The 27,931-nt window shown below is 41.8% G+C and overlaps 1 protein-coding gene across 1 annotated transcript in view; it reads left to right on the top strand.

Moving 5' to 3' along the window:
* Positions 1–26,873, top strand: part of LOC138144246 (lipase maturation factor 1-like) — a 191,752-nt gene extending 164,879 nt beyond the window's left edge. Inside the window, exon 7 of the mRNA XM_069065612.1 lies at positions 26,628–26,873. Coding sequence (XP_068921713.1) covers positions 26,628–26,802 — 175 coding nt within the window. The 3' untranslated portion in view covers positions 26,803–26,873. The remainder of the gene's footprint in view (positions 1–26,627) is intronic.
* Positions 26,874–27,931: the final 1,058 nt, after the last annotated feature.

Genomic DNA, 27,931 nt, shown 5'->3' with positions numbered 1-27,931 from the left:
CACTTCCTCCATGAAGCCTTCCATGTTCTTCCCTAGTAGGAAATTATTTCCCAGCTGTCATGGACTTCATATACTACTTTTTATGCATTTATCTATTTTGTGTTATAATTGTTGATTTATGTGTCACAAGCCTCCTAGTAGAATTTGAGATCCATGAGCATAGGAAATGTATTTTATTCCACTCTAGCATGTGGCATAGGACCTTTCAAGTATAAGGTGCTTAGTAAATGTTGGTTGAATGAATGGATTAAGGAACGATCTGTGAAGTCATAATGATCAATTAGACACTAAATTGCATAATGTTGTCATTCCATATTATTACTTTACCTCCTTATAGATGGACCGAATATGGCTTTGTTCCCTTGGATTTCTTTTTTTTTTTTTTTTTGGAGGGGGGAGGGCAGGGCAATTGGGGTTAAGTGACTTGCTCAAGGTCACACAGCTAGTAAGTGTGTCAAGTGTCTGAGGTCGAATTTGAACTCAGGTCCTCCTGACTCCAGGGCCAGTGCTCTATTCACTGTGCCACCTAGCCGCCCCTGTTGAATTTCTTGAAAGTCTATCAGCCAATCTCTAAGTATTTATTAAGGATCTGGTTTGTTTGGGATACAGAGAGGGGCAAAAGACAGTCCCTGCCCTGGAGGAGCTCATACTCTAATGGGGGAGACAACGAGCAATTCAAAAATGTACAGACAAGCTGTCTTCCCTGATGTTTCATAAAGAAAAATGACAACATTTCATGCAACATGCCCTTCTCATCCCTCCTTTGCCAGGAAATCAGGTCCCACAGCCCACAGGTCTGTGATACATAGTGTATAATTCATTGCCAAGAGACTCACAAACAAAACCAAGGCCCATAAATTCCCATTTATTATTGAAACTGCATTATTGGCTAATATTGTACTTTGCTGAGTTCTCCAATCAGGAGATCTGTTACACCTGGATAATGACGTGCTGGCTGAAATCCAAGTGGATTCTTGCAGGCCTTCTATTAATTATTTCTAGAAAAGTCACTCTGGGATATGTCAGCAATGTCCCTTGCTGATGAAGGATACAACTTTAATAATGTTTACAGAGAGTTCCCAAACCAGATTAGCTTGGGCTGTGTTATTTAGACAAACAGGGCATTGAGGATTGATGCTGGGGGCTTAATGTAGTCTCCCAGAGCACTAATTCACTGTAGGGAATAGGCTTCCCAGGCAGTTCTGTGAACTGAATGATATCATAAAAAGATTTCAGCTACATCATAGTATCCTAGAGCTCATACCTGAGTGTCCTTATGTCAGAGCTGGAAGGTACCTAAAAGCTCATCTAATCTAATCCCTTCATTTTAAAGATAAGGAAACCAAGCTCTGGGAGGGGAAGGGACTTGCCTGAGGACTGACATGCAAATGGTAAATAGCATAGTCAGGATTCAAACTCGGGCTTTTCCACTGCAAATCCACTGCTTATGCTGTCTTCTCTGGAATCTGCTCAGCATAGAACATCCCTATGACCTCAGGGGAATAGCAGCCATTTGGTGTCACTTTCTGGTACCCTTTTGATTTCTGTGGCCTTTTTGCCTGAGACTCTTATCTTGAAGGTCTAGAATCTGAGTGTCCCTGACCCCCATTCCCACTGGGCCTTAGTTCTCACCTTCGGAGTCCTCACCTCAGGCTCATTATCTGATAGATGTTGGTAGAAACTGAGAGACTGCATGAAAAGCAGGCATAATCCTAAAAAGTCTAAAAGACTAAAAAGTCACCTATCAGCAAAGGCATTCCCTCAGCATCCCATGGAAGGTTCGGGACCTGGAGGCTAACCATAGTATAGAAGCTGTAATGGGAACCTTTAATTTATTCATGTGCTAGCAGATATTTCCAGGAAATCCTCAGCATTTTCTCAGGGGCCATCAAATTCCACTGGGTCCATATGTACTCTCTTCCACATTATGTATGTATGTGTTGATGCTCAAGGCCCACTTCAGCTCAAACTTTGTTTGGGAGGAAGTACCAACTATTCCTGAAGATCATTAATATCTGACACCACCCATGTCTGTGATTTTCTTGGGGGAAACTATACAGAACTAATTTTCTTCCTTCTCTGTATAGGTACAAGTATCTTCTAAGTGTTACAGGGGAAGAACTAGAAATCTGTTTATTTCTTAATTAATGAAGGGCAAGGTCCCAGAATCTTAGTTTGAAAACCCAGAGTTGAATCCATAATGTAAGGTTTTTATTCACATACCAAATATTTGGTAAGTGGCTTCAGTCTGTGGTATGCCATGCTAGGTTATGCCAAGGAAGGTATAGTAATGTATAAGACACAGTCTCTGTATTTAGGGAACCCACATTCTAATAGAGGGAATAAGATAAATATGTAAATGATACAAAGGAGACGATGAAGTATAATACCATAAGGAAAAGACAGTGTGTTTTATTTACTATTGTAGGGAAAGGAAGAGTCACTTCCCGCTGCAAAAATCAAAGAAAACTTCCTAGACAAGGGGCATTTGAGTGGGTCTTCAGGGGTGGGTAGGATTTTTTCAGGTAGGTATATGGATGGGGAGGATGGCATCCAGAAGGAGGGAACTGTCTGAGGAAAGGCAAGACAAAGCAAATAATCCATTCTGGCTAGAGCAAATGTGGGAGATGAGGCTAGAAAAGAATAATGGGACCAAACTGTGGGTGGGTGGAGAGGGTGGTACTGGGAGAGACTTTGAATACCTGGATTTGATTCAGTGATAAAGATGTTGATGAATGATGAAAGTACCTTATATCTGTTAAATACTTTTATAAATTCCTTAACATATATTGAGTCTTTTGATCCCCTTAACATCTGTGTAATATAAATAAAGCAAATATAATTATACCTACTTTATGTAGATAAGGAAACTGAGTATCAAAGGGATAAGTTACTTGCACTGGGTGACATGTCAAGTCTCAGAACTAGGACTCAAACCTAGGTCTTGTAAGTCCATGTTTTGTGCTCTTTCCCTGTGACCATGCTCCCATAGGCAGGAAGTAGGGAATCATTGTGTGTTTTTGAGAATGGGAATTAATAGTGTGGCCAGTCCTGGGCATGCCTATTAGTTGGGACATGTTGTGTAAAGGTTCTCTACTCTCTCATCTTAACCTGATTTTCCAGCCTGATCTCCCATTGTTCTCCTATATATTTTCATTGTTATTGACTAATGTTATTAATGAGGTTGCTTGAATAAAGGTATAGATACTATTCATTGTACTTTTAAAATGACACAAAGATAAGAGGGGTAACTAAGACATTGGATAATTATCAGGATCCAAAAAGATCTTTGACAACCTGGAATATGGGCCTGAATCTAATAAGGTGAAACTCACAAAAGCTGAAAGTAAAGTCTTACATTCAGAATCAAATAATCAACTTCAGATGTCCAATATGGAGAAACATGATTAGATAGCAGCTATTCTGAAAAAGACCTGGGGTTTTCAGTGGACTGCAAGCTCATTATGAGCTGTGTGGTGTGGCAGCCAAAAAAGGCAAATATAACCTTGGGCTATGTGCATAGGAAGGCACCATTTCAAAGCCTAGGGAGCTTATCATCCCCTTGTATTCTGCCCTTGTCAAACCTCATCTGGAGTACTGTGTAGAGTTCTGGTGCTGTGGTTTAAGAACATTAATAAGTTAGAGCCTCCAGAAGAGGGTAACCAGAATGGTGAAGGACCTTGAGACCATGTCATAAAAGGATCTGTTGAAGGATATAAGTTTGATTAGCATAGAGAAGACTCAGAGGGTCAGGGGTGAAAGGGATGGGAATACAGTTGTCTTCAGGCCTATGGAGGAGTTAACAAACTTGGGGTGGAGAAGGTTGGTCCCAAAGGTCAGAACCAGGAATAATGGGTAGAAGTTGGCCAAAGAAACTAATTTAGGTTTGATGTCAGGAAAAACTTCCCAACAATTAGAGCTGCAAAAATAAAGTAGATCGCCTCAAAAAGAGTTGGTCCTACTCAGTGCAAGTCTTCAAACGGAGTTTGGATGACCACTTCTCAGGAACATTACAGTAGCGATTCCTGTCAGTGATCAGACTAAATGGGGATGGAGCTTCCTTCCAGCTCTAGAATTTTATACTTATGTGATTCTTTGGAATAATGAATATAGGTCCAGCCTTGGAATCAGAAAAACCTGGGTTCAAATTTTGCTTCTGACATATACTAGCTATGAGACCATGGTCACCTCACTTAACTTCTAAGTGTCTCTTAGGTCACTCTCTAAGATGTGTGTGTGTGTGTGTGTGTGTGTGTGTGTGTGTGTGTGTGTGTAAACTTATATATAAATGAGATGCCAGTCTACATTGGTAGAGAGAGTATTCTCACCAGAAGTTGTGTACACTGACAAAATCAGAGGTCTAGACCAAAGAAAATATTATTAATAATCATCAAGTAACATGCAAAGGGCATGTTATAGGGGGAAAAAATAGTAGGAGTTCTCATGATACCCTAGAAAGAGCATCAGATTTAGAGCCATACACTCTGCTATCTACTTTGTGTGTGATCTGGGGCAAGTTACTTAAAAAAGGGATGAGAGAAAGTAGGAAGTCCTAGGAAGGTTGCTGATGAGAGCCAGATCTGGATTTCCAGGATTCTAAGAGTTAGCTCCTTTTCAATATGGTGCATTGCTGAGTTCCCTGAAGCCCTGAGCAATACCTAAAAAGGGTCAAGACTTCCAAGAAAGATTCTATAAAGGCAATGTCAACCACATCACCCACCCAGGGCGGCCACGTTTGTGACTCCATTCTTAGCCCCCCTCCCGGTGAAGGAAGCAAACGTAGGCTTATTAAAGTTTAAAGCATTAGGCTGGGAGGTGGTACAAGCAGAAAGCAAACTGCTTGAGAAACAAAACTGTTTTTCATTTTGTCTTTTTAACTCTAACACCTATCACAGTGCCTTGCACATAAATGCTTATTGGATCAGATGAGTGTGTGTGCACATGCAATGTATGCATTTTTGCATGTGAAATGAAAAGAAATGAATGCTATAATAGGTTACATAGGGCAGTGACTTCATGGGCAGCTTTATAATGATGCTAACATCAATGTTCTGTGTCTTAAGGCCCATGCTGTCCCTTGTCCTATGACACATTAATCTGAGCTATCACAAAATCATAGACTTAGCTCTGAAAGAAATGTTCGAGGCTATCCATTCCAGTGTGGCTAAGCTGAAATTAAAATCCGGTCCTTTGACTACAAACTGGTTCATTCCACTTTGCCATGTTCAGTGTTGCTTATCTCTAGCCCTGTCTTATCCAGCTTTTCCTCCTGAACACTAAGACCAATTATGTGCCTCTGCAATGAATTTCTCTGGCCTTACCTTGTGCACTTGCTAAGATGAGTCATCAGACATAATCTCTCTAAGACCACATAGTTATATCTCAGGGAAGGCTGAGAATGAGACTGTTTATGCAACCTACCTCTTAAGAATAACTTGATGTTTTGAAAAATAGATGATCTCACTGGTGTTGGGAACACTGGTGGTGTTCCTCCATCAATGAAGATTATTATCTATCCATGTGTCATGATTTGCCATGGCCAAAACTTTTATCTGGTGGTCAAATATCTGATGATGGGCATCTCTGAACTTAGGACTGGTCTTTGTATGACAAGAGTCCAGGATCCTCTCCATATCACTCTGAGGCAGCAAAGGAAGATTTAGTGGGGGACCTCCCAAGATAAGATAAAATCATAGATTTGTGCATCTGGAAGGGGCCTTATAAGATTACTTAATCTGATCCCCTCACTTTACAGAGAGAAAAATGAGTTACAAACATAGGAATTAGCTTTTCCGAAGTCAAGTAATGAGTCAAGCACACAGCTGGGACTGGAAAGCTGACATATCTAGTCCCCGACAATTTCTATGTTACTATTTCTTGTAACCGATAACTTTTCTTCAGGATTTTATCCCTGGCTAAGAATTACCACGGCCTACAGGGGATCGAGGTAAGATCCAACCATAACAAGATCATGAATTCTAGCCCTCCTTTATTCCCAACACCTTTTTATTGAGTGCTTTGCCAACATCCCCTAGTCCCTGTCAGTATGCAATAGTGTCCTATAGTGTAAGGCCTGTCTTACATTATGATTCATGTGAGAAAGACACTTGTGATTTCACTGATAACAGATCTTACCTCTTTGTGACTTAGGAGATAAATATGTGGTTCTTACTTGAAACCCATAAAAGTAACTTTCCCAGAGTTGCATGGCTAGTGTCAAAGGTCACATATGACCCAGGTCTTCCTGATTCCAAATCCAGCGTTCTATGTGCCATGATGCCTCTCTAGCTTCTGATACCAGTGTGTAAAGCATGGTTTCTAATTTTGAAGCGAATTCTTAACACTTACAATTATCACACATAATACACTTAGTTTAAACAGACACTACATAAAACAAATCAGTAAATTGAGGGGATAACCCCTATTGAGCCTCATAATTCATACCACAGGCCTTCTATCCATATATTTAAGTATTATTATTAACAGCAATAGCTCCCACTTGTGTAGAACATTAAGATTTGTAAAGCACTTCCCTCATGCTGAACCTGTGAAGTAGCTAAAGCAGATTTTCCTGTTTTACTGTTAAGGAAACTGAGGCTTAGAAAGGTTATGTAGATTGCCCAGGTCATACAGCTGGTGAGGTCAGAGGTGTAATTCCAGCCAAGTTTTTCTGATTCTCTGCCTAGTGTGATCTTTCCATTATACCTCACTGCCATTACGTGGCTCAGGATGGTACTGGTTTTCAGTAGCTAGGTAGAAAAATCTTCATTTCCCCCTCTTGATGCCCCTTTCTAAAAGGGGATTTTGTGACTTAATTATTTTCATTCCTTGCTAGACTAAATAATTAGGGGAAGGGACTGTTTTCCATAAGGATGTGAAGTTCCGACTTCATGGATTTTGTTCTGCTAATGGAAACTCTACACCTCAAATAGCCAAGGGACTTTCAAAATGAGTTAATGCCTCAAAATGAAATTTCTTAGGCTGATGTTTGTAGCTTTCTTTACATCTAAAAAAAAAAGTTAGCTTTTTTTTTCCAAGTGTGATAAACTTAAAATGAAAAACAGGTGACTGATTAAAAATGAGAACATTGTTGAATGTGCAGCTTAATTGGGTGTGAGCCTGTAAGTTGATGGAAATGGATATTTATAGATGCTAAATGTGGCCAACATGACTGTCCAGTTGATAATTCATAAAGCTCTTACCATCACAGATTAAACTATTACCATCTCTACTTAAGAAATGAGAATATGCTTTAGAGTATTGTGCCAGCAACAAAGGAAAAACAAAGTTTATTTGACTTTTTTAAAGCCTTTACCTCCACCGAGACAATTAGTGTACATACACATGTACACAGCACTTCTGCCCTTGTAGAGGTGCTCAAGCCGTGGAAAGCTGGGACACTGGCCGCCAAAGCAATAGATTTGGAGTAAAAAGACCTAGATTCAAATCTTGGTGTCTTAGAGACCTATGCCAGGCATTATCATTGGATTTTTCAGATGACATGGAATTGAGAGGGACAGATAACATACTGGAGGATGGAATCAGCATCCAAAAATATTTTGACAGGCTGGAGTGCTGGGTTGGATTGAGTAAGATGTAATTAAATAGGGGTGAATGTAAAATATACATGGGTTCAAATAATCAACTTTATAACTATAGTGAGACAGCAATTTATCTGAAAAAGATGGCGAAGTTGCATTGGACTACAGCTCAGTATGAGTCAGCATTGTGACGTGATGGCCAAAAACAGCTTCCAAGAGTGAGCGGGGGAGAGTCCTTCTGACTATGTTCAGTTTGGACGCCACAGTTTCAGGACATCAATAAACAGAAAAGAATTCAGAGGACAGTAACTAGGATGGTGACCGCACCTGCATCTACATCACGAGAAGATAAGTGGAAGCATATGGGGAAGGGGAGCTTGGAGAAGACTCAGGAGGACCATGGTGGCTGTTGTTAAGTATTTCAAGGGCCATCATGTAGAAGAGAACCTTGTTCTGTTTGTCCCCAAAGGGCCAAACAAAAGAGAAATGGGTAGAAGCTGAAAAGAGGCAGATTTAAGCTTGATGTCAAGGAAAACCCTCTAACCACTCAGGTTATCCAAAAGTGGACTGAGCTGTCTCCAGAGATGGTCAGTTCCTCCTAAGTGGAGGCCAGATGGCTTCACTCTGGTATCTGGTAGTTGGGAGTTTCTTTTTGGTGTGGGCTGGCCAAGATACCCCTGAGTTCCCTCCAGACTCAGAAAGTTGCTGTGGTCCTGTGACCTCCACTCTCCTAACTCATTATTTCTGTGACTTTGGGCCTGTCATTTAATGTCCCTGAGCCTCATTTTCTTCATCGATCGAGGGGGGAGGGTAGAGTAGATGACCTCTAAGATCTCTTGCAGCTTGAAAGTCCTTGATCCCAAAAGCATGTTTGCAAGGTATGCCCCTCCCCAACAGAATATTAGCTTCCTCCATATGGCCCAAGTCATGAATCCCTGCCCATTCCGCCCTGCATGGACTGCTGGTCAAATTTCATAAAGCTCTTTGAAGCACTGAACTGTGAGCTTCATGAAAGGAAGGCAACAGTCTCTCAGTTAAAGGACAGATATCCAGAAAGCAGTTTCTATTCATGTCTATGTCTTCCAATGAAAAGAGCTTCAAAATCAATGTCCTGTAGCATTCTGCTGATTCTAGGGGGGGGGGGGGGGGGGCGAGGGGCTACAGAATTTTTAATAGCCCATAGTTCTCTAGAACCTTAGGGTTTGCAAAATGCTTTATTCCCAACACCCTGTGAGGCAGATGGAGGCAAATAATATCGCCATTCTATGCATTTCACAGAAGAAAAGAGACTTCCCTACTGGTCACATGGCAGTATGAGAGCTAAGATTCAAACACAGGTCTCTTCTATGATACCATGCTGTCGCAGGGAGAGGTGGTTGGCTCGACACAAAGGCTTGCTCTCAGGCCAGGGACCAGCTTCTGAGAGCTTTCTTAGCTACAAACCAGCCAAAACTTGTCTGGGAACAGATTCAGAAAAAAGAATCCTAAGATCATAGATGTAGAGATGGAAAGAATTTGGGAGGTCATTTAGTACGGTCCCTTCATTTTAGAAGGGAGAAGACTGAGGTCCAGAAAAGAGAGGTGATTATCCTAAGGTCACACAGGTAGCAAATTCCATATTGGAATTTGAGTCTTGTGACTCAAAATGTAATGATTTTTCCAATGAGCCATGTTCAACTTCCCACCTTCCTAAATTCACACTTGTGCCTGCCATTCCTTAGATTTAATGTGAGACCTGGGCTCTAATCACTTTCCTATTACTTGTTGTTCTTCAGTGGTTTCAGTCATATCTGACTCTTTGTGACCCCATTTAGGGTTTTCTTGGCCAAGATACTGGAGTGATTTGCCATTTCCTTCTCCAGCTCATTTTACAGATGAGGAAACCGAGGCAAACAGTGTTAAGTGACTTGCCCAGGAGTAAGTGTCTGAGACTAGATTTGAACTCAGGTCTTCTGTCTCCAGGCATAACCTCTTTTACTAATCCTTGTATAAATCACAACCTTTCTGAATTTCTTCAGTGAAATGGATAGAAGTGATGCCTAGAGTCTTTTGTGGTTATTTGACTACCTGACCTCATGAGATTGTTGTGAGGCAGATACTAGATAAGGAGGCTCTCCTGGGAGAAGAAACTCCCTGTACCAATGCAGACCAGTCCCTTCTCTGAAACTTACAATCTTAGGGAGTTGATTGAGATGTTAAGTGACTTCCCAGAATCCCAGAACCAATATGAGTCAGAGATAGAACTTGAACCCAGACCTTCTGACTCCAAGGCTGGCTCTCTACCCATTATACCACACTGCCTCTCATAAGGAAAATGCTTTTTAAACCTTGAAATACTATAAAATTGTGAGTTCTTATTAATTATTACTAATCTGTACGATTCTCTATTAATTACCTTTAAGATAAAATACAAATTCTTTACCTGACACTATTTGGATTCACACTGCCTTCATACCCTTATTTCACATTATTCTCCTTCAAGCTGTCTGTATTCCAACCAAATGGATTCCTAGCTGCCCCTTGAGCTCATCCTGCTTTCTCCTACTGGAATGAACTTCCTCTTATCTCCATCTGTTGAAATTCTCTTTTCCCTTCAAGGCCCACCTAAGGAGCCTTCTCTTAGGGATCTGCTGCTCTTCTCACTGCATGTTATCATTCTGTCTCTGAAAAATATGTTAACGGTGATTTGTTTGAATCATTTATTGACCCTTCTTACCTTATATCTTACATGTGACCATGTTTCATCCCCTATTAAATTATAAGCTCCTTGGGACCAGTGATATGTCTGATCTACCTTTGTATCTCCTACAGAGCTTTGCAGGTAGTAAGCACTTAATAAATGGGAAAACGTGGAGCCCTAAAGTATTTTACATGTACAAGTATGTACGATACATGGTAGAACATGAGGAAGGCAATGGAGAAATCAGGGTAGGCTCTTAAGGTGGACCTATTATTTCAAGTGAACTGTGCTAAGCCCTCAGGGAGATAACATGATGCAGATAACTTGAAGTCACAATAATAAACATTTTGTACTAAGTGCACTAGTTATGAGACAGATATATTGGATGGAGCCTTGAAGACATGAAAACCTGGGTTCAAGTTTGAGTCATGCTAGCTGTGTTGTTGATTTTTTAAAATTATTGGTATTTTTATCAATAATAATAAAATTATTGTTTTTTAGTCTGACCTTTATAATAAACACTAAGTGAAATGAGCATTTCTATATATGAAGTTAAACAGAAAATTAAAGGCTTGGGCATGAAACTGAATTTCTCTTAATATACAGCTTGCTTTTTCTTTTTGAGTATATAATAAATTTAGCGTATAACTTTCAAAGTTTTCCTGTTTATCACTATTTCCTCCTGGCCTTCCTTCTGTTCTCTTCTGTGCATTTTTTTTAATGACCCTCTTTTCTCTTCTTTCAATTTTTCATTTTATTTTAGTCAGTCCTATCACAATTACCCTTTCCCCTTTCACTACCCCCCCCCATGGAAAAAACAAATAACAAAATACAAACCCCTTATAATAAACATGCATAAGCTTCCTACCTTGGCCATTTCTAAAATGTTATACTTCATTGTATTCCTTGAGACCATCACCTTTTGGACAGGAGGTAAGATTCTTCTAGAACAGAGGCTCCCAAACTTATTTGACCTGCAGTCCCCTTTAAAAAAAAAAACAATTACTCAGCATCCCCATGGAAATTTACTTTCTTTAACCCTTTAATGTGTTTTTTTTAAGTTACATCATTTCAAAAAAATATATAATATTTTTAAATGACGCATCTTAAATTTAATAATTTATTGTAAATTTGTGGGGGTTTTCCTGCAATAAAATTTCGATGACAAAATATTGTGTCATATAACCGTATACTATCCTATTGTAAACAAATCATTGCATGCACATATTCTTCCAATGCATGCTGGACTTCCCTGACAATGTGAGCCATGCTCACCTGCCAGCACCTGCTTGTAAAGATCTGTCAATGGACTTGACCACTGATCAGTTACAACTTGCATTTTGTGGGTTTATTTTGAAAATAATGTAATCACTATGACTTTAACTCCGTTATATGACAGATGAAACATGTATGAGCGATTTTTCAAAATTTTCTTCTCTTATTTCCTTATGCTTCCACTGTCCCCTTATTTTTATTCAATACTCTGCAATTGCACCTAAGACTGCTACTGCCCCCTGGGTCATTCCAGCACCCTCCAGGGGTGGTGTCACCCCCTTTAGGAACTTAAGTGTCTAGAATCATGATTGGTCATTGACTAGATTAGAATTCTTAAATCTTTCTTTGCTTGTCTTCACAATGTTTTGGTTATTGTATATAATATTCTATTGGCCAGCTTGCTTCCTTCTGCACTAATTCCTTCGTGTCTGCCTACCAGTACAAGCAGCTTGAATACTGCACTACCTGGTCATGGGCTAGGGTTCAAGCAGGGTTGCCCAGGCATTGAGCTGACTAGGCACTCATCAGGCCCTATTTCCCACTCTGGCTCAGACTAGCCAATACTGGCACCTCTGTGGTCCTGTCTCCTCTTCTAAGTGCTTGCTTACATACTAGGCCTCCTGCCTACCCTGACTTGTTTCTTCTCAGAGCCTTTGCTCTGGTCACAAGGTCTCCTTGTGAAGTCCTGGACTGGATGGAGGAGCTCAAACCAATTTCTCTGTGATTTTCTTTATCATTGTTTCAGCGGGTACAATTTTAGAGTTTTATGAGTGAAATAGGTTCTTGTAGGTCCTGACATCCCACCATCTTAACCAGATGTTCCCTTGTTGAGTATAGATTGATCATGATCATGGGTAAGTCACAATCTCTCAGTAACTCAAGTCAACTCTCTCAAATTATAAATTGCCAATCTGTATCAGTGAGAGAGCATCTGCATAGGAATTTCCTTATACTAATAAAATCATAGGTCTTGGCCAAAAAAAAAAAATGCTAAAGCAGTCTGAGGAGAAAGCTCTATACTGAATGAGAAGGCCCAGGAAAGCATCCTTAAGGAGCTATTATTTAGGTTGGGTTTTGAAAAACTGGTAGAAAAACAATGAGGCACAGTTTACTAACTGATTCTTGTGTATTTTCACTTATACAGGAACTAGGAAGAGGGCACATTCTAATTTCACTCTTTAAACCACCCTCAGCCTCATTATCAGAATCAAGGACCTTGTAGTCTCTTCTTATAAAGATGCGTAGTGTCTTTGTATATCAAACACTCCATCTCACACTTCAAAATTCATCCCAGTGATTGAGATTGGCCAAGTCATTTCTATTAAAGGCCCTTTGCTTACCTAGACTGGCTAAGTAGCGTACCACTAAGAATTCCCAAGGGAAATCAAGGAAAGCTATCATCTACACTGATCTCACTAGCCTCCAGTACCTCATGAAGAATTTCTTGGCTGCAGCCAGGGCAATATTGGATTATCTGGATAACAGTTGTATCTTAAGAAATTCTAGGTAAGTATGCAAGCGGTGGCTGGTTATGAGTTATTTCAGTAACTCTAGAACTGTAATTCAAGACCAAAGGCATGCCACAAAGGAAGCTCCAGTGTTATTTCAGCTCTAGTTGCCAAGTTTTCTCTTTGCCTGTGTACACATTCCTTCAATTTTCCCTCTTGTCTTGTTGTTACAGATAGCATTTCTAGCATTATGTTAAAAAAATTAATTGATTATGGACATCTTTGCTTTATCCCTGATCTTATTGGAATAGCCTCTAATTTATCAATACTACAGTGTTTCTGACTCAGCTTTAGGATGATATTATTTACAATATTAAAGAGAATTTTGTTTATTACTATGCTATTTAATGTTTTTTTTAAACAGGAATACATTGTATTATGTCAAAAGCTTTTTCTCCAGTCATTGATAGAACATGGTTTTGATCATTTTTATTACTATATGGTCTATTATAATTTTCCTGATACTGAACTAATCTTGCACTCCTGCTGTAAATCCTACCTGTTCATAATATATATTTAGAAACTAAACAAGATAATGGGGAGACACAGCAACTGGGGTGCTTGGAAGAAAATCAGGGATTCTGAGAAGTGGAAGTGAGAAGTACATTCCAGGCATGGGAGACAGCCAGTTCAAGGGCACAGAGACTGGAGATGGTGGCATTGTGAAAAGCAAGAAGGCAAGTCAAACTCAACTGTAGTGAAGGGCAGCATTGTATAATAAAACTGGAAAGGTGGGTTAGTGAAGGGCTTTAAATGCCAAACAGAAGAGTTTAGACTTGATTCAGGAGGCGATCACAATGATATGGCCAGACCTGGGCTTTAGGACAATCCCTTTGTAGCTATTTGGAGGCACTGAAGAAGGGAGAAGATTGAGACAAGGAGAACAAGGGAGAAAGCGCTTCTGCCTTTGGGGAGACTGTGCATGGCTTCATGGAGGCAGGGCCATTTAGATATTTGTGGTACCTTTTTTTTTTTAAAGCAATCAGGGTTAAGTTACTTGCTCAAGGTTACATGGCCAGTTATTATTATTTTTGTGTGGGTGCTGAGTATCTGAGGCCGGAACTGATCCCAGGTTTCCCGACACTGGTACCTGCACTCTTACTCACTGCGCCACCTGGCCGCTCCTGTAGCACCTTTTTACATGGCCCAGTAAAGTCTTCTAAAATAAGGCATCTCTCTACTTGTTCTGTAATGTCATGTGGTGGTTCAGCCCTAACCTGTGTGCTTCCACAGTCTCTTAGGACAGGTAAATCCCAGGGCAGCCTTCACACCTGCTGCTGCTGATGCAGAGGAGGGATCATTGGGCCACCAGGCAATGCAGTGCTATTGATAGAAGCAGGACCTGTCTAACTACTCTAGTTTTCAATGGGTTACTGATGGAACTTCAAAGACATTCCTAGCAGGACTAGGGATGGCCCTCCTCTCTAAGCCTCCCATCAAATGGAAGGAAATTAAACAGTCATAGCTCTTCATCTTAGATACCCATGACAGGAAGAAGAGGGAGGGTGGGGGTGGGGGCAGTATTTTAATGATCCATCAAAGCTCTCTGCTTCTTAGACCAGCCTGGAACTGAAATCTTCCTCGAACACAGAACCATGGAGAAGGCGCTTCTCACATTTGCTTCTTTAAAGTACTGTTGCTTTCTAGTGATCTCTCAAGTCTTTCAATTACAATTAAGTACAAAATCCAGAAATAGAAAGATAGAAATGAGGAAAGAGAGAGAAAGAAAGAGAGAGAGAGAGAGACTGTTTTGGCTTATACCCTCCCCTGTCACCCTGTCAACCATTAATTCTGACAGAAAACACGGTTCCTGTTTTTTCCCTCCAAAAAGCTTTCAGCTGTTAGCAGGAGACAGCTGCGCCCTCTGGAACTAATTACAGCTGTCTGAGAGATTTAGGCTCCAATCGTAACAACTCGAATATTGCTGCTAATTTTTAACACGTACAGTTGGAAAACGTCATAATAGTCTGATATATGAGAGAATCACAAAAGTTCAGTGGCACAGCTGCTACTGGGCATCTGGCAGCATGAATTGGGGGATATTGATTGAAGAAATGGTGCTTATTATTCTTAGAGCTTTCTTTCCCAGTGACCACATGATTTCATGGAGCTGACGGGGCAGGAATGATGGAGTGTGTGTGCCCCTACACCCAGCGAACAGCTTGCCTTCTGCAGATGGTATTTTTCTGCCCCTGGCACTCATGTTCAAGGCCCAACCCCTTTCCTTAGCCTCTAGGCTGCCCCTGTACTCCCAACTCAGCAGCCAGAGCTGAAATAACACTGGGGGTTCCCCTGTGGCAAGCTTTTGGCTTTGAATTCCAGTGCTAGGATTACCAAAATAACCCACAATCATCCACTGCTTGCACACCCACCCTGCATCTCATTAGATAATGCCATTACCCAGATAACCCAGCCTTGCCCAGGGTGCAGCCAGGAAACTCTGCATCTTCTTCTAAAGCAGGAGGGGATGAATCATTAGGCCGCAAGGCCTGTTGTTTGAAGCCACGTTTCATCTTTGCGGCAGCACTTTGCTAAATTACTCAAAATTATTTATCATTTGTATTTCCTAGTGATCTTCCCCTGGGAGATGCATGGCTATCATTCAGTCTGCTCCCTCCCTGGTCTGCGAATCCTTGGCTTCAAGAAGAAGCCATATGGTGAGGGTCAACAAGGAGGCAGAGCCCATGTGTAAAGGTTTCTGGAGTCATCTGGCTGAGCACAGAATTGGTCATTTAGAACAGGTGAGGAGTCTGCTCCTCTGGTGAACCTGGGTGAGTTAAAACCACATGAGATCATTAACTCTCCCAGAGCCTCAGGACGACTGGGCAGCTGTGACCTATCCTGAGCTAATGGCCTTCTCATGTTATCAGTGAAGTACTATTTGTCCACCTAAAGAGCTATACTTTCCACTTATTCTTTTCAGTCCAGCAAACATTTACAAAGTTTCTATTGTGTGTTTAATTAACACTGTGTTGGGTCAATGGGCAAGATGTAGAATAGAAAGAAGTCTCAGTCCCTGCCTTCAAGGAGCTTTACTCTATTAGGAGAATATGCCACTTATAGAAATAACAGCAGGTAAACATGTTAAGAGTGTTTAATGTTAAGAGAAAGCAAAGTACCACAAAAAGTCCAAGAGGAAAAGTGACAATGGTGGTGATAAGGAAAGGCTTCCTGGAGGTGGTGGTTGTGATGGGCCTTAGAGGATGGGTAAGAATTCTACAAGGGGAGTGAGAGCATTGCAGGCTTAGGGGATGTTCTGAGCAAACACAGGGAAACCTCTGTGGACTTTTCTAAATTTTGTTGATTAGTTAATATCAGGATCATCATTTGTGGAAGCAAAGGTCAAATTACCCATCCAGGCCCCATCACAAAATCAGTCTGTGTTTGTAGCAGGTTTGCTTATTGCAAGATTCTCGGACCTTCACTAGATGTTTGTGTCATATTGAGAGTAATCAAGTCAGAAGAAAGATCTATAGCAGCCTTCTTGGTGAGACGTCTAGATATGGACACACACATTTATATATCTATACAAATGTACATAAATCTATATTGTATGATGTGTATAATACAGGGTAAGTGCACCATGGAAGGACAAGCAAAGCGATATGTGAAGTCCAAAGGAGGAAGAATCCTTTTCAGAGAGAGATTGAGAAGGAAGACTCCCAAAGAATGTGGCATTTGATGTGGGCTTTAAAGGATAGGAAGTAAAGGAACAGCCAGAGGTAACTATGGGAACAAAGACAGACCAAAAGGCAGCTGGGTGACTCCGGACAGAATGCAGACCTTAGAGTCAGGAAGACCTGCCTCAAATACTTCCTGTGGGACTTCACCTTCCTCATCTGTAAAATAGGGATAATAACAGCACTGGATAGAATGAAATAACAATAATATTTTTCATATAGAGTTAGAAAATCACAGACAATGCAGGGTAGATGGTACCTACTTGCAGCTAAGAGTTTCTGATAGGACTAGGCTACAAGAAGCAGTGAAATAAACAATACACACAGGAGGAGCCTATGTCTTTGCAGTGGTGTGAATTCCAGGATGTCAGAAACACATCTTCTGCTGCTTCTGTCCCTTCTGCCACCCCATCCCCATTCCCGGCCTGTTAGGAAGTGGGATTGGGAATTCTCCTTGCTCTGAGTCATTGCCTGGGATGGGAGCTCCTTGTGGAGGTGGGGGCTGGGAGGGAAAGAGATCGAGTTTGAGTGGAAACTGGAGAGGATGAGGGCAGAGCAGAAGCCTAAGGCCTCTCCCAGCATATCCCAAGAGACACTTATCAGTCAAGGACAGCTTCCTATTACTTCCTTACTCTTTCTGTGGGGGCTCCAGATATCAGCTAATTCAACAAGCATGTGTTTCAACAACTTTGTGCCCGGCACTAAACATACAAAACAAAAACAAGGCCTCCGGCTTCAAGGAATTTACATTGGAGAGGAGAAGGGAGAGAATATGAACCGAAGTAAATCGCTGAGTGTCTGATTTGGAAAGGCCTTTAGAAGTCATGTAGTCTGAGACAAGGAAACTGAGGCCCAGAGAAACAGAGTCATCTTTCAGAGGTTGTACAGTAAAAGAGAATAGCCAAGATCCTATCCCCTCCATCACACCTTCTCCTGGCACTGATCTGGAGCAGAGTTTGTCATTCACAGGCCTCCCTTTGAAGACCTCCTCAGACTTTTTACCATGGGCACCAATGGGAGGCACACAAAGGCTCTCTCCTCTGCCTCCCTTTCTTTTTAATCTTCTGGAGGAAAGAACAAAGGCATATGCAGAGGATGATGGTGGTACTCTGGGTACATCAAGCACTGAAATGAGATTCATCTACGTACATTTCAGAGCAAACTCTGTGAGTCTCCTAAGCATTGCGAGAATTGAACCCAAAATCATGAGACCTAGGTTAAAATCCCTCCCCTGATATTCAGAACTATCTGCATAACTATGACCAAGTCACGTCATGCCTCATTTTGCCTCAGTTTCCTTATTTGTAGAACTGGTATAACAATCACACTACTTCACAGCATTGATTCTAGTAGCATGTGCGTAAAGTACCATATAATGTCCACTTTTATCACTGTTCTTATTCATAGTTTCTGGGGCCAGAGATAGGAAGTGAGAATTAGGATGGGGTTTTTGAGGATTCAAGGATTTAGGTATAGGGAGGTAGGGTTGGGGTGAGATGAGGGATGACACTGAGACTGAGAATTCCACCAGCTACACCTGTATTGAGTCCAGGGCAGAAGCAAGCCTTGGGGAAGAGAGAGGGAGCAGCTGAATGGCCTGGTCACTACCAGCCCTGCCTCTGTAAATGGACTAGCAGTCACCAGGTAGAGTGGAGGGGGGGGTGGGAAAGGAGGGGAAGGAGGCCCAAAAGCACTAGTAGGGAAAGGGAGCCAATCCCACTGAGCTGTGCATCGGGCGCGCGTTCCAGGATGGGTGTGTGTACAAAAATTAAGCCCTGCCATGACTGTTAATGTATCTGTCGGGTTACACTATCCCGTACCTTGAGACAACTCTCTAATATGCTGGACATTTGCATCTCTCTTTGGGGTAGACCTTGTAAACAAATGGTAATTTAGTCTCCCTCTGAAATAAAAGCCCTAGTTGCCAAGGGTGGCTGCAGCTAAGTTGGAGATGCCCCAGGAGGCTGAAGAGAGGCCTTCTGCAGGGACTCCATGGCCCAGATCTTTATCTCCCCCACTTCGCTAGGGTTCACTGGGCCTCCTCACTTTGAAAACATGCTGGTTTGAGACTTGCCTTACTCATTCTCAGGCCAGATCAAAAATCTCTTGTAGGAGTGAGCATAGATTGACTTATCTGTTTCCCAGTTGGAAGGTGTTGAAAAAAATGATAGTGTTTAAACAGTTTCAGGTGCAATTTTGGGTTACCAAACTTATGGAGAGAAAAATGTTAATATTGTGAAAGCTGAGATGTGAGAGTCAGTTAATCTTCAGTGTGAATTGGTGATGAATTGTTATTATTGGGGGGAATATTTTAAAACAGATGAAATATTTAAAGTTTATAAAATCGTTCCAGAACATGTGTCTTCCTGTCATTTCTTTTCATATGTGTGTTTTACTTGGCAGCCAAAAAACAATTGCGTAGTAAAATGGAATGTGTTCTTGACGGCATTATCTTTTTGGACGCAGTATTTGTTTCATCCCTGGCCCTCAAAGTCTTCTCCAGGCATGGACCAATTCTCCCAGGACCTCTATGTAATAATGAGGTCATAGGGACCTCTTTTTCAGGAGAAGTTTTAGAGCAGTGTGGTATAGTGGGAAAATCACTGGGCTTGGAATCAAAGTAAAGGGAGGCACCGCACTGGAGTTCCCTACACAGAATCACAAATGCTTCCTTTTTTTGTTTGTTTCCTTGGGATTTGCATCATCCATCTCAGAAATAATAATTAAATAATAATAGTAAAAGTATAATAATAAATGATAGCTAACATGGTAGCTAATAATGTGCTAACCACTCCAAAAATCTTTCAGTTGATCCTCACAGCATTCCTAGGAGGTAGTTCCTATTAGTATCCCCATTTAATAGATGAAGAAACTGAGGCAAACAGAAGTTAATTAAGTAACTTATCCACGGTCACTCAGCTAGTAAGTGTCTAAAGGTGGATTTGAACTTGGGTCTCCTTGACTCCAAGACCAGCACACTATCTGCCATTAGCTGCCACTGAGTTCATGTTAGTTGGGTTCCAGATGATGCTTTTGCACTTGATTTTGTCCAGATCTGTGATTTGATCCATAAGGGGAACTCCCAGTGTAGAAATTCCTTTTCAGGATACAAATTAGCAACTCATTCCTAACTCAAGTTCTAACTGTTCAAGAGTAGCCTGGGGACATTGAGAGAGATTAAGTGACTTTCCCCTAGGGTCACACAAATTTAGGTTTACTGGCCTATGTATCTTTTTTTGACACAGTAGTTTTCCTGAAGAGGTATATATATATATATATAATCTCCCCCACTTTGCTAGGGTTCACTGGGCCCCCTCACTTTGAAAACATGCTGGTTTGAGACTTGCCTTACTCATTCTCAGGCCAGATCAAAAGTCTCTTGTAGGAGTGAGCATAGATCAACTTAGCTGTTTCCCAGTTAGAAGGTATTGAAAAAAATGATAGTGTTTAAACAGTTTCAGGTACAATTTGAGGTTACCAAAGTTATGGGGAGAAAAAATGTTAATATACATATCTATATCTATATATATATATATAATTTCTGTTTTTTAAAAAAAATGCCACATTGTCCTAGACTTAAGTCATAGAATGTCAGAGCAGGAAGGAACAAAGAAGTCATAAAGGCCACTTTTCCCTCAATATACATGTGAAGAAATGGAAGTCCAAGGAGGCCAAGAGATGTAAAACAGGTTAGATAAAGCTCATGTTATGTAGCAAAGACTCACTAAATAACGAAGATGTTTTTAATTCTAGGAGCACATGAGCCAAGAGTTTCACTATGAATCCCTTTGTTTCTGACTTCTTAGTTTTCCGCCCTCTGTGGCTTCCACTTAAAAAGCTACTGTCATCGATTTCGGTTTGACTCGGTGTAGATAGGGTGGTACCCGCTGATTCAGCACTGCCACATTGAGGCCACTCATCATTTGATGATCACAACATCCTCTTACCAAGAGATCATAGGCCCAGCCCCCAGGGCAAAAATCTGGGGCCCTTTCTGCTCCATGGGCCTCTTCCTGGGGCCCTTGCCAGCCTGGATGGCACAATGGCTGTTCCTCACCTCCATGCCACCTTGGCTGATCCCATCCCTTGCTGCCAGAGCCCTCCTTGCTTTCTGTTGGTGGGCTTGGAACCACCAAGCATGAGAACTTACTTCAGTTGATCAAATCTTCTCTGCAAGATCCTGCTGGAGGAGATGGCTATCTATTTTCCCTAGTAGTCCCAGAGGCCCTGCAGTCAATCTGTTTAAGTCCTTCTGTCTCTATATAAGGCCCAACTTTCAAGAAGAATGTTTACTCCTCAAAGGCAAGGACTATGTCATTTTTGTCTTTGTAACATCAGCATTTAGCACAATACCTAATACATTGCAGGTGCTCTAATATATGCTTATTAAATTGAATCTTTTTACATATAATGGGAAGAATAGTGACTTTGGTTAGAATTTCCTATTAGAAATCAGTTTCTTGGCTTGGGTGGAGAATTCAGAAGGGAAAATGGCTCTCTGAGACAAATTTGAGAATTCTGCCGTCCCTCCATCCAGTTGTCTGGTTATCTCTACTTGGCTGAATTCAGTTTCTTTATCTAAATCCTGGGACTTTATTTCTAGTAAAGGTCACAGACCCTTGGGTAGGGCCAAAATGAGACAATATCACAACACATTGTTTATCCACTCCTACCCCCATCCTAAATTGGTGTCCCTTATGCTTGCCAAGATTAAAGGTTATCTTTCAAAATTCACATGGGGGGGGGGGGGAGATTAAGAAGTTATCAGATTCATGTGCACCAAAGCCACAGTGCATGCGTGTGCAGCTTCACACCCTGTCCCCCGGTGGGATTTTTAGATACAAGATTAGAGAGAATAATAATCATGAGGTTGATAAATTATTTTTTCTATAGCAGTCAAAGCTACCTCCTTGGCTAGGCTTTCAAGGCCTTCCACATTTTGTCATCACCTTACGTGGGCTTTATCTCTTATCATTCCCCTCTCTAGTTTGAACATGCCTGCCTTCCCTGCCTTCCATATATACTCTCTCTCTCTCTCTCTCTCTCTCTCTCTCTCTCTCTCTCCCTCTCTCCCTCCCTCCCCCTCTCCCTCCTCCCCTCTTCCCTATGCCTAGAGTGCCCTTCTCCCTCATGTCCTTTAAAGCCCTATTCAAATGCCAGCTCCTCCATGAAGCCTCCCCTGATTCCTCCCCAGTCCTTGACCTTACTCCTCATACTTCACATGAAAGTTTGTTTTATGCTTCTTTAACAAATTTATCATGTAATAGTTTGCATTATTGTTATTTGTACTTGTGTCTTTTTCTTCTTTTGAGGGATCATGTTTTATCTAATTTGTTTACTGTCTCTAGTACCTTACTCAGTGTCCTCCAGACAATAGACCCTTGATAATGGTGAATGATAGTTATGATAATAAAAGCACATTTCCATAAGCAATTTAAATTTTACAAAGCCCCTTTTACATTTGATCCTTAAAAGAACTCTGTGAGGACAGTAATGCACATATTATTATCTCAGTTCTACAGATGAAGTGACTGTTTGCCCAAAATTGGTAGTAAGTGGAACACTTGACTCTAGGCCTTCTGACTTCCCACTGCATAGATTTACAGATCTAGAGGTGGAAGGAGCCTTAGGAGGATCTAACCCAAACTCCTCACTTTCAGTGACTTGTCCAAGGTCAGATAGGTAGAAAGTGGCACAGCCAGGATTAGCACCCAGGTCCTCTGACTCCAAATAGAGGGCACTTTCCATTAAGCCATCACATAACTAGCTTAAAGGAATAGCCTTCTCTCCCCAAATTCTGATCTCTCTGCCTTCCTACCACTGCATTCCAGAGGAAGCAGACGTGTTGACCCCCAAGCCTGAGTCCCTCCACACACACTTAACTCACATTTGACAAGAACACCATACCCTCCCTCCACATTCCCCATCTGAATCATGCGGGTGTTAAGAAGGAGTGTCAATGAAACACCAGAGAAAGGGGGGAAATGGGAACAATTTACTTAACTGTCTGCCCCCACTGCCACCCTTCTAAATACACACTGAAGATAAACAGCCCAAGGCTAGACTTAGTTGTGATTTAAGCATATGCAGAGTTATTATTTAAAATTTTAATTTAGCAACTTTCCCCTTGGGAATAGAGCTATTTGTCTGATTATTTTTAAAATCACAGGATTTAGCATTATAGAACATAACTTTTTTATGATAAATATTTAGTCAGAAAAAGTGGGAAATTACAGCAGGCAAACACCATAGATAAGCACTTTCAAAAGAGAATAGGGCAGTTTTCCTTTCAAGACCATGCAGACTTCATTATGTGTTTACTGTCTGTTTGCCAATATATTTCATGATCCTAATTCTCAAACCCAAGTAGGCCACTAAAGGGACCTTACAGATGGATTATCTAGTCCAGTAATTCTCAGAGAATGGTCTGGAAATCCGTGGAGGTCCTGAGACCCTTTTATGTGGTCTGGGAGGTCAAAACTATTTTCATCGTCATCATCATAATAAGGTATTTTAACTTTTAACAGTCAGTAACAATAACAACAATAACGATAATCACTTTACAAATGTTTCATTTCATCTTCATAACAACTCTGGGAGGTAGGCGCTGTTATCCCCATTTTACAAATGAGGAAATTGAAGTGAGGTTAAATGATCTATCTAAGGTCACACAACTATTCCGCGTCTGAGGCTGGACTTCACTCTAGAACCAGTGCTTTAGCCGCTGCACAGCCCTCATAAACAAAAGCTCTTTGGGGAAAGGAGACAGTGCCCTCAATCTTTTTTAAAAGTGTTAAGGATCCTGAGACTAAAAAGTTTGAGAACCTCTAATCTGGTCCAATTGCCTCATGTTACAGTTCCAAACTGGGGAAAGGTTGTCCAAGGTTATACCTCTGGGCCATTGAAGACAGCCCTGGTGTTTCCTCAGAAAGCTGCTGATCTTCCCACCACCTTGTGGGAGACCCCAGATTATAATGGAAAAGTTGCTAGACTTGGAAGCAAATTATTTGGGTTTGAATGATGTGAAGCATTATGTGACTGCCTCTGGATGCCTCAGACTTCCTCATCTGTGAAACAAGAATGCTCATGCTTGCAGGGCCTCTTTTTAAATCTAAAAATGCAGCATAAGTGAAAATGATTGGTATTGCTCTGATGTGAGAAAGTGGGAAGGGATAGCCTGAGTTTCCCAAATGCCAGGACCTCCGCAGCCTTCTCCACCACCCAGTTATCTCAGGAAAGAGCCTGTAGGCCACCTGAACTCACAGCAACTGAGCTATGTAGTAACACTTTAATTATTAACAGGAAACACTCTGGGAATAACACTTCACCCCCCAGTTGACTTTTATCAACACAAAAACTCCTGAATATAATTAAACCACAGCTGCAGAAGGATCTCCTTTAGAGTGATAGAATCCAGGTTTTCTGAACTAACCCACTCAGACTGGTTGGCAGTGGTGGGCAGAGGGACCAGGGAGATGTTAAATGTATTTAGAGTAGTTAACCAGCAAGCTCCTAGGGAGAAAGAAGGTGTAGTTGAGCAGATCGCTGCCAATGCATCACTCACACATGGACACCCCCCCCCCCACTCTGCAGCTTTGTGCAGCCCCAGAGGTGAAGTCTGCAAGGAGCTGTGGAAAAGGAAAACCTTCAAGGGAATTCTGTGGGGAAAGAAAAGAGATCAACTAAAGAAAGGGGGAAAAAAGACAAAGGAAGGCCTAACAGGAGGGTATAAGACAACTATCCTAAAGAAAGTGAGGGAGTTAGAAAGAATTCAGGGCTTAGGAAAAGAAATGAAGGTATAAAACCTCTCCCTGTGTCTGTAAGAAGTGAGGCTTTTCAGGCACAAGACACGTGAGAGCACCAAGGACTTTCCTGGCATAGATGTGACTTCTCTGTATTCAGTCACTTGCCAAATCTTGTCATTTCTGTCTCTCTAGCGTCTCTCCTACATGTTCCCTTTTCTCCATGCACACCTTCTCTGGAGTATTGCAATGGTTTCATTGGTCTCCTTGCCTCCAGTCCTTCCTCCACCCAAAGGGATTATCCTCAAGTGTAGGTTTTACTACATCAACCCCCTATTCATTACCTTCAGGGTTGAATATCAACTCTCCTTGCCAGTTACAGGTCTTTACGACTTGGTCCCTGCCTATCCTTCCAGGCTTTCTACATACTACTCCACTCCATGCACTCTATGGTCTGGTCATGCTGGCTGACTTGCTTATACTCATATGTGATACTCTATCTCCCTTCTCCTTACCTTTGTACTGCCTATTCCCTCTACCTGGAATGCTCTCCCTCCCCACTTCCAATACCCCCTTCTGCAGGAGGCCACTCCCCCTAGAGGACTTTCCATCTATTCTGTTTCTATCATGTATGTAACTGCATGTAAGTGTGGTCTCCCCCACTAGAAGACAGACTCATTTTAGGCGTGGTCTGTTTTCACCTTCTATTGATATCCCCAGAAATTAACACAATGCCTGACAGATAGTAAGCAGTTAATAAGTGCTTGTTGATTAATCTATCTTCAAAGGAGTTCACATAGCATAAAGTTAAGAAGAAAGGTAAAGTTAATAAGAAAGGTAGTTTGGTGTTGCAGAAAAAACACTGGACTTAGGGTTCAAAGGCCTAGGCTTAAGTCCCAGCTCTGACCCATACTAGCCCTAGGACTTTGCTTAAGTCACCCTCCCTCTCTGAGCCAAACTTTCCTCACTCTACATAGGCTTAACCTCTGAGAATCTAGGACCTCTGCCTGGTTTGGTGGCTTCAGCAGTGAAGGAGGACTTCAGTGGAGCAATGCAGATGCAAGCCTTTGGTGCCATCTGAGACTGTGAATCTAGCCTGATGCCTATTGCTTTCATTTGGATTAGTAATATTTCCTCTATCTTGTCTAAAGCTGGATAGTATCTACACCCTGGAACAGGCAGATCACTCACAGAGCAGGACAGCCAGTAGACAGTCTCTTTCTGCTGATTAATGTACTGGTTTGTCTAGACTGGTGGAGCAGCCCAAGTTAAAGCCCAGTTCTGCTGGAATTGTATGTGTGTAATGTTTAGTAGCTGAACAGAGCAATTGTAAATGGATTGTGCAGTAATATAACTTTGACATTTTTATATTGCTTACCCAGGCAATAATGCAGAGTGCTCTGAAATAGTCCAACTCCAATGCAGAACACAGGGTTGTATTTCTGGCACTTGTCGGCAATGCCATACATCAAGGAGGAAAGAGTAGGACAGGGCTGGCTAATGGCACACCATGCGTGCCTTGGAGGGTGTTTCATGTGACTGATGAATACTTCTTTCTACACTTTGGAAAATCTACATTTCTGTCAGCTCTCCAATCAGGCCAGAAACAGATGCTCTCTGAGGAGACCAATAGACTTCAGAATAACCAACAGCCACTTGTTAGTAGAGAGGAGCCACAAGGGGCAGAGGTGGACAACACGGCACTGAGAAGAGCACAAACGATGGGCCATTTAAAGCCAGTTTGGGGCACCCTGAGAAAAGTGGTTTGCATAGATTGCGTAGAGGTTGAATTTTCTTTCCAGGTCCTGGGAGAAGGGAACGCTCATTTCACCTTTGCCACCGACTAGCTGTATGACCTGGGCAGGGCCTTCAATTCCTCTTGGCCTTACTTCCCTCCTCAGTAGCCCTCAAATTCAGGCATGTCATGACTCAGTGTAACATCTGGGATCCCTTAGAGAATGGTGGTGGCCACAGCCTGTTCAGAGAATCCTTTGGTTGCCAAATACCTCATTAATATCCTCCTTCTTGGGAACCATCTCAGCAGTGAGTCTGAGAATGAGGCAGGCATTGGGATAGGAGGCAGGCATTTCTCCTTAAGAAAAGGGCATGGAATTTGCACAGTCACTTACTCTGTTGGACTTTTTCTAAGGACAGTGCCTTTCAGAGGCAGGTAAAAGAGAACTTTCTGGTTTTTCTTTCAGATGGATCAGAGGAGAACACTATAAATACAAGTTCAGCCGCCCAGGGGGAAAGCATGCCGCTGAGGGAAAATGGTGGATCCGGAAGAGAATTGGCCCCTATTTCCCTGCAGTCAGTCTCGAGAGGCTGAAGGAGTTCTTTAAGTCAAGGGATTGGCCTCACCCAGGACACGGATAAAAAGATAACCTTCCAGGTCTTCCCATTCTATTTCAAGTCTTGCTTTTTAATAAAGCCCGGAAGCCACACTGCACTCGACTCTTCACTTTGTAGAATCATAGAACACAGTGTTGAAGCTGGAAGGAACCTTGGTGACCAACCCTCACATTTTACAGATGAGGAAGCTTCTAAGCCTAGAGTCCTTGCTGCAGAGCCCAAGGTGCCTTCCCCTGAACCGTACCATGTCCCTTAGTCACTCTATGCCAAAACAGACTTCGAAGATTGCTTTCCAGCAGTATTAGCTGCTACCACAACCACCCTATCCATACAATCCCCAGCACTGGAAGCACATGCAGTCTCTGATGCTTATGGCCTCTTTTCCTGGTCCTCTATATCCTCCTCCCTCTAAATTTCCACTCAGATTTTCTCTACCATGTCCACATTAGATTCTGTGAAACATTAAACTTGTTCAAGACCTTGTGTTACAGCAGGATGGATGAGTTTTTGATGATGCTGATTAGAGTTCTCTTTGTTGAGATCAGGTTGGTTGGTTGGTTTTATTCAGAACCTGCTAAACTTCTTCTGGAGCCTTGATCTCTATTCCCAGGCCCTACTGCCCAGGTTGGTCTATATTTTCTATTTTTAGCCTCTGTATGTAGTCCCTCTAACCCAGCAGCTAACACCCCTCCATCTGACTTACACCAGATGGAGGGTCTATGTTGACCTCCAGGCCTCCTTGGCCTGGGGTAAGAAAAGGGCAAAGTCTCTAAGCCCTACACATTAATTTTAGGGTTGGTTTTCCCACGTGGCTCATGCTAGGTAGCTTCACTAGAAAGAATCCTGGACTGGACATGAGGAAAAACTGGGTTCAAGTCCTTGCCTTGCCACTAGCTTATTGTGCTGACCTTCTCCACTCTTGGTTTCAGTTTTCCCATTTGTAAAATGAGAGGTGATTAGATCAAGTGCTCTCACACTTAGCTCACAGCTTTCTTTTTTCCTTACCAGAGATGTAATTTCATTGGTTTAGATAATTCTATATGAGGAAACTCCATCTACCAATGCCTATAAGCTACTTAGGCCTGGGACACTGAGTTTAAATGGTTTGTCCATGGTCACACAGCACAGATCTGAAGCTCAGAATTGGAATTGG

This window comes from Petaurus breviceps, unplaced genomic scaffold, assembly GCF_028583685.1.
Source record: "Petaurus breviceps papuanus isolate PSGF00001 unplaced genomic scaffold, PetGlider_PUasm1.0 138, whole genome shotgun sequence".
In the NCBI taxonomy this organism is placed as follows: Eukaryota; Metazoa; Chordata; class Mammalia; order Diprotodontia; family Petauridae; genus Petaurus; species Petaurus breviceps.
This window is presented reverse-complemented; position numbering and strand designations above follow the sequence as displayed.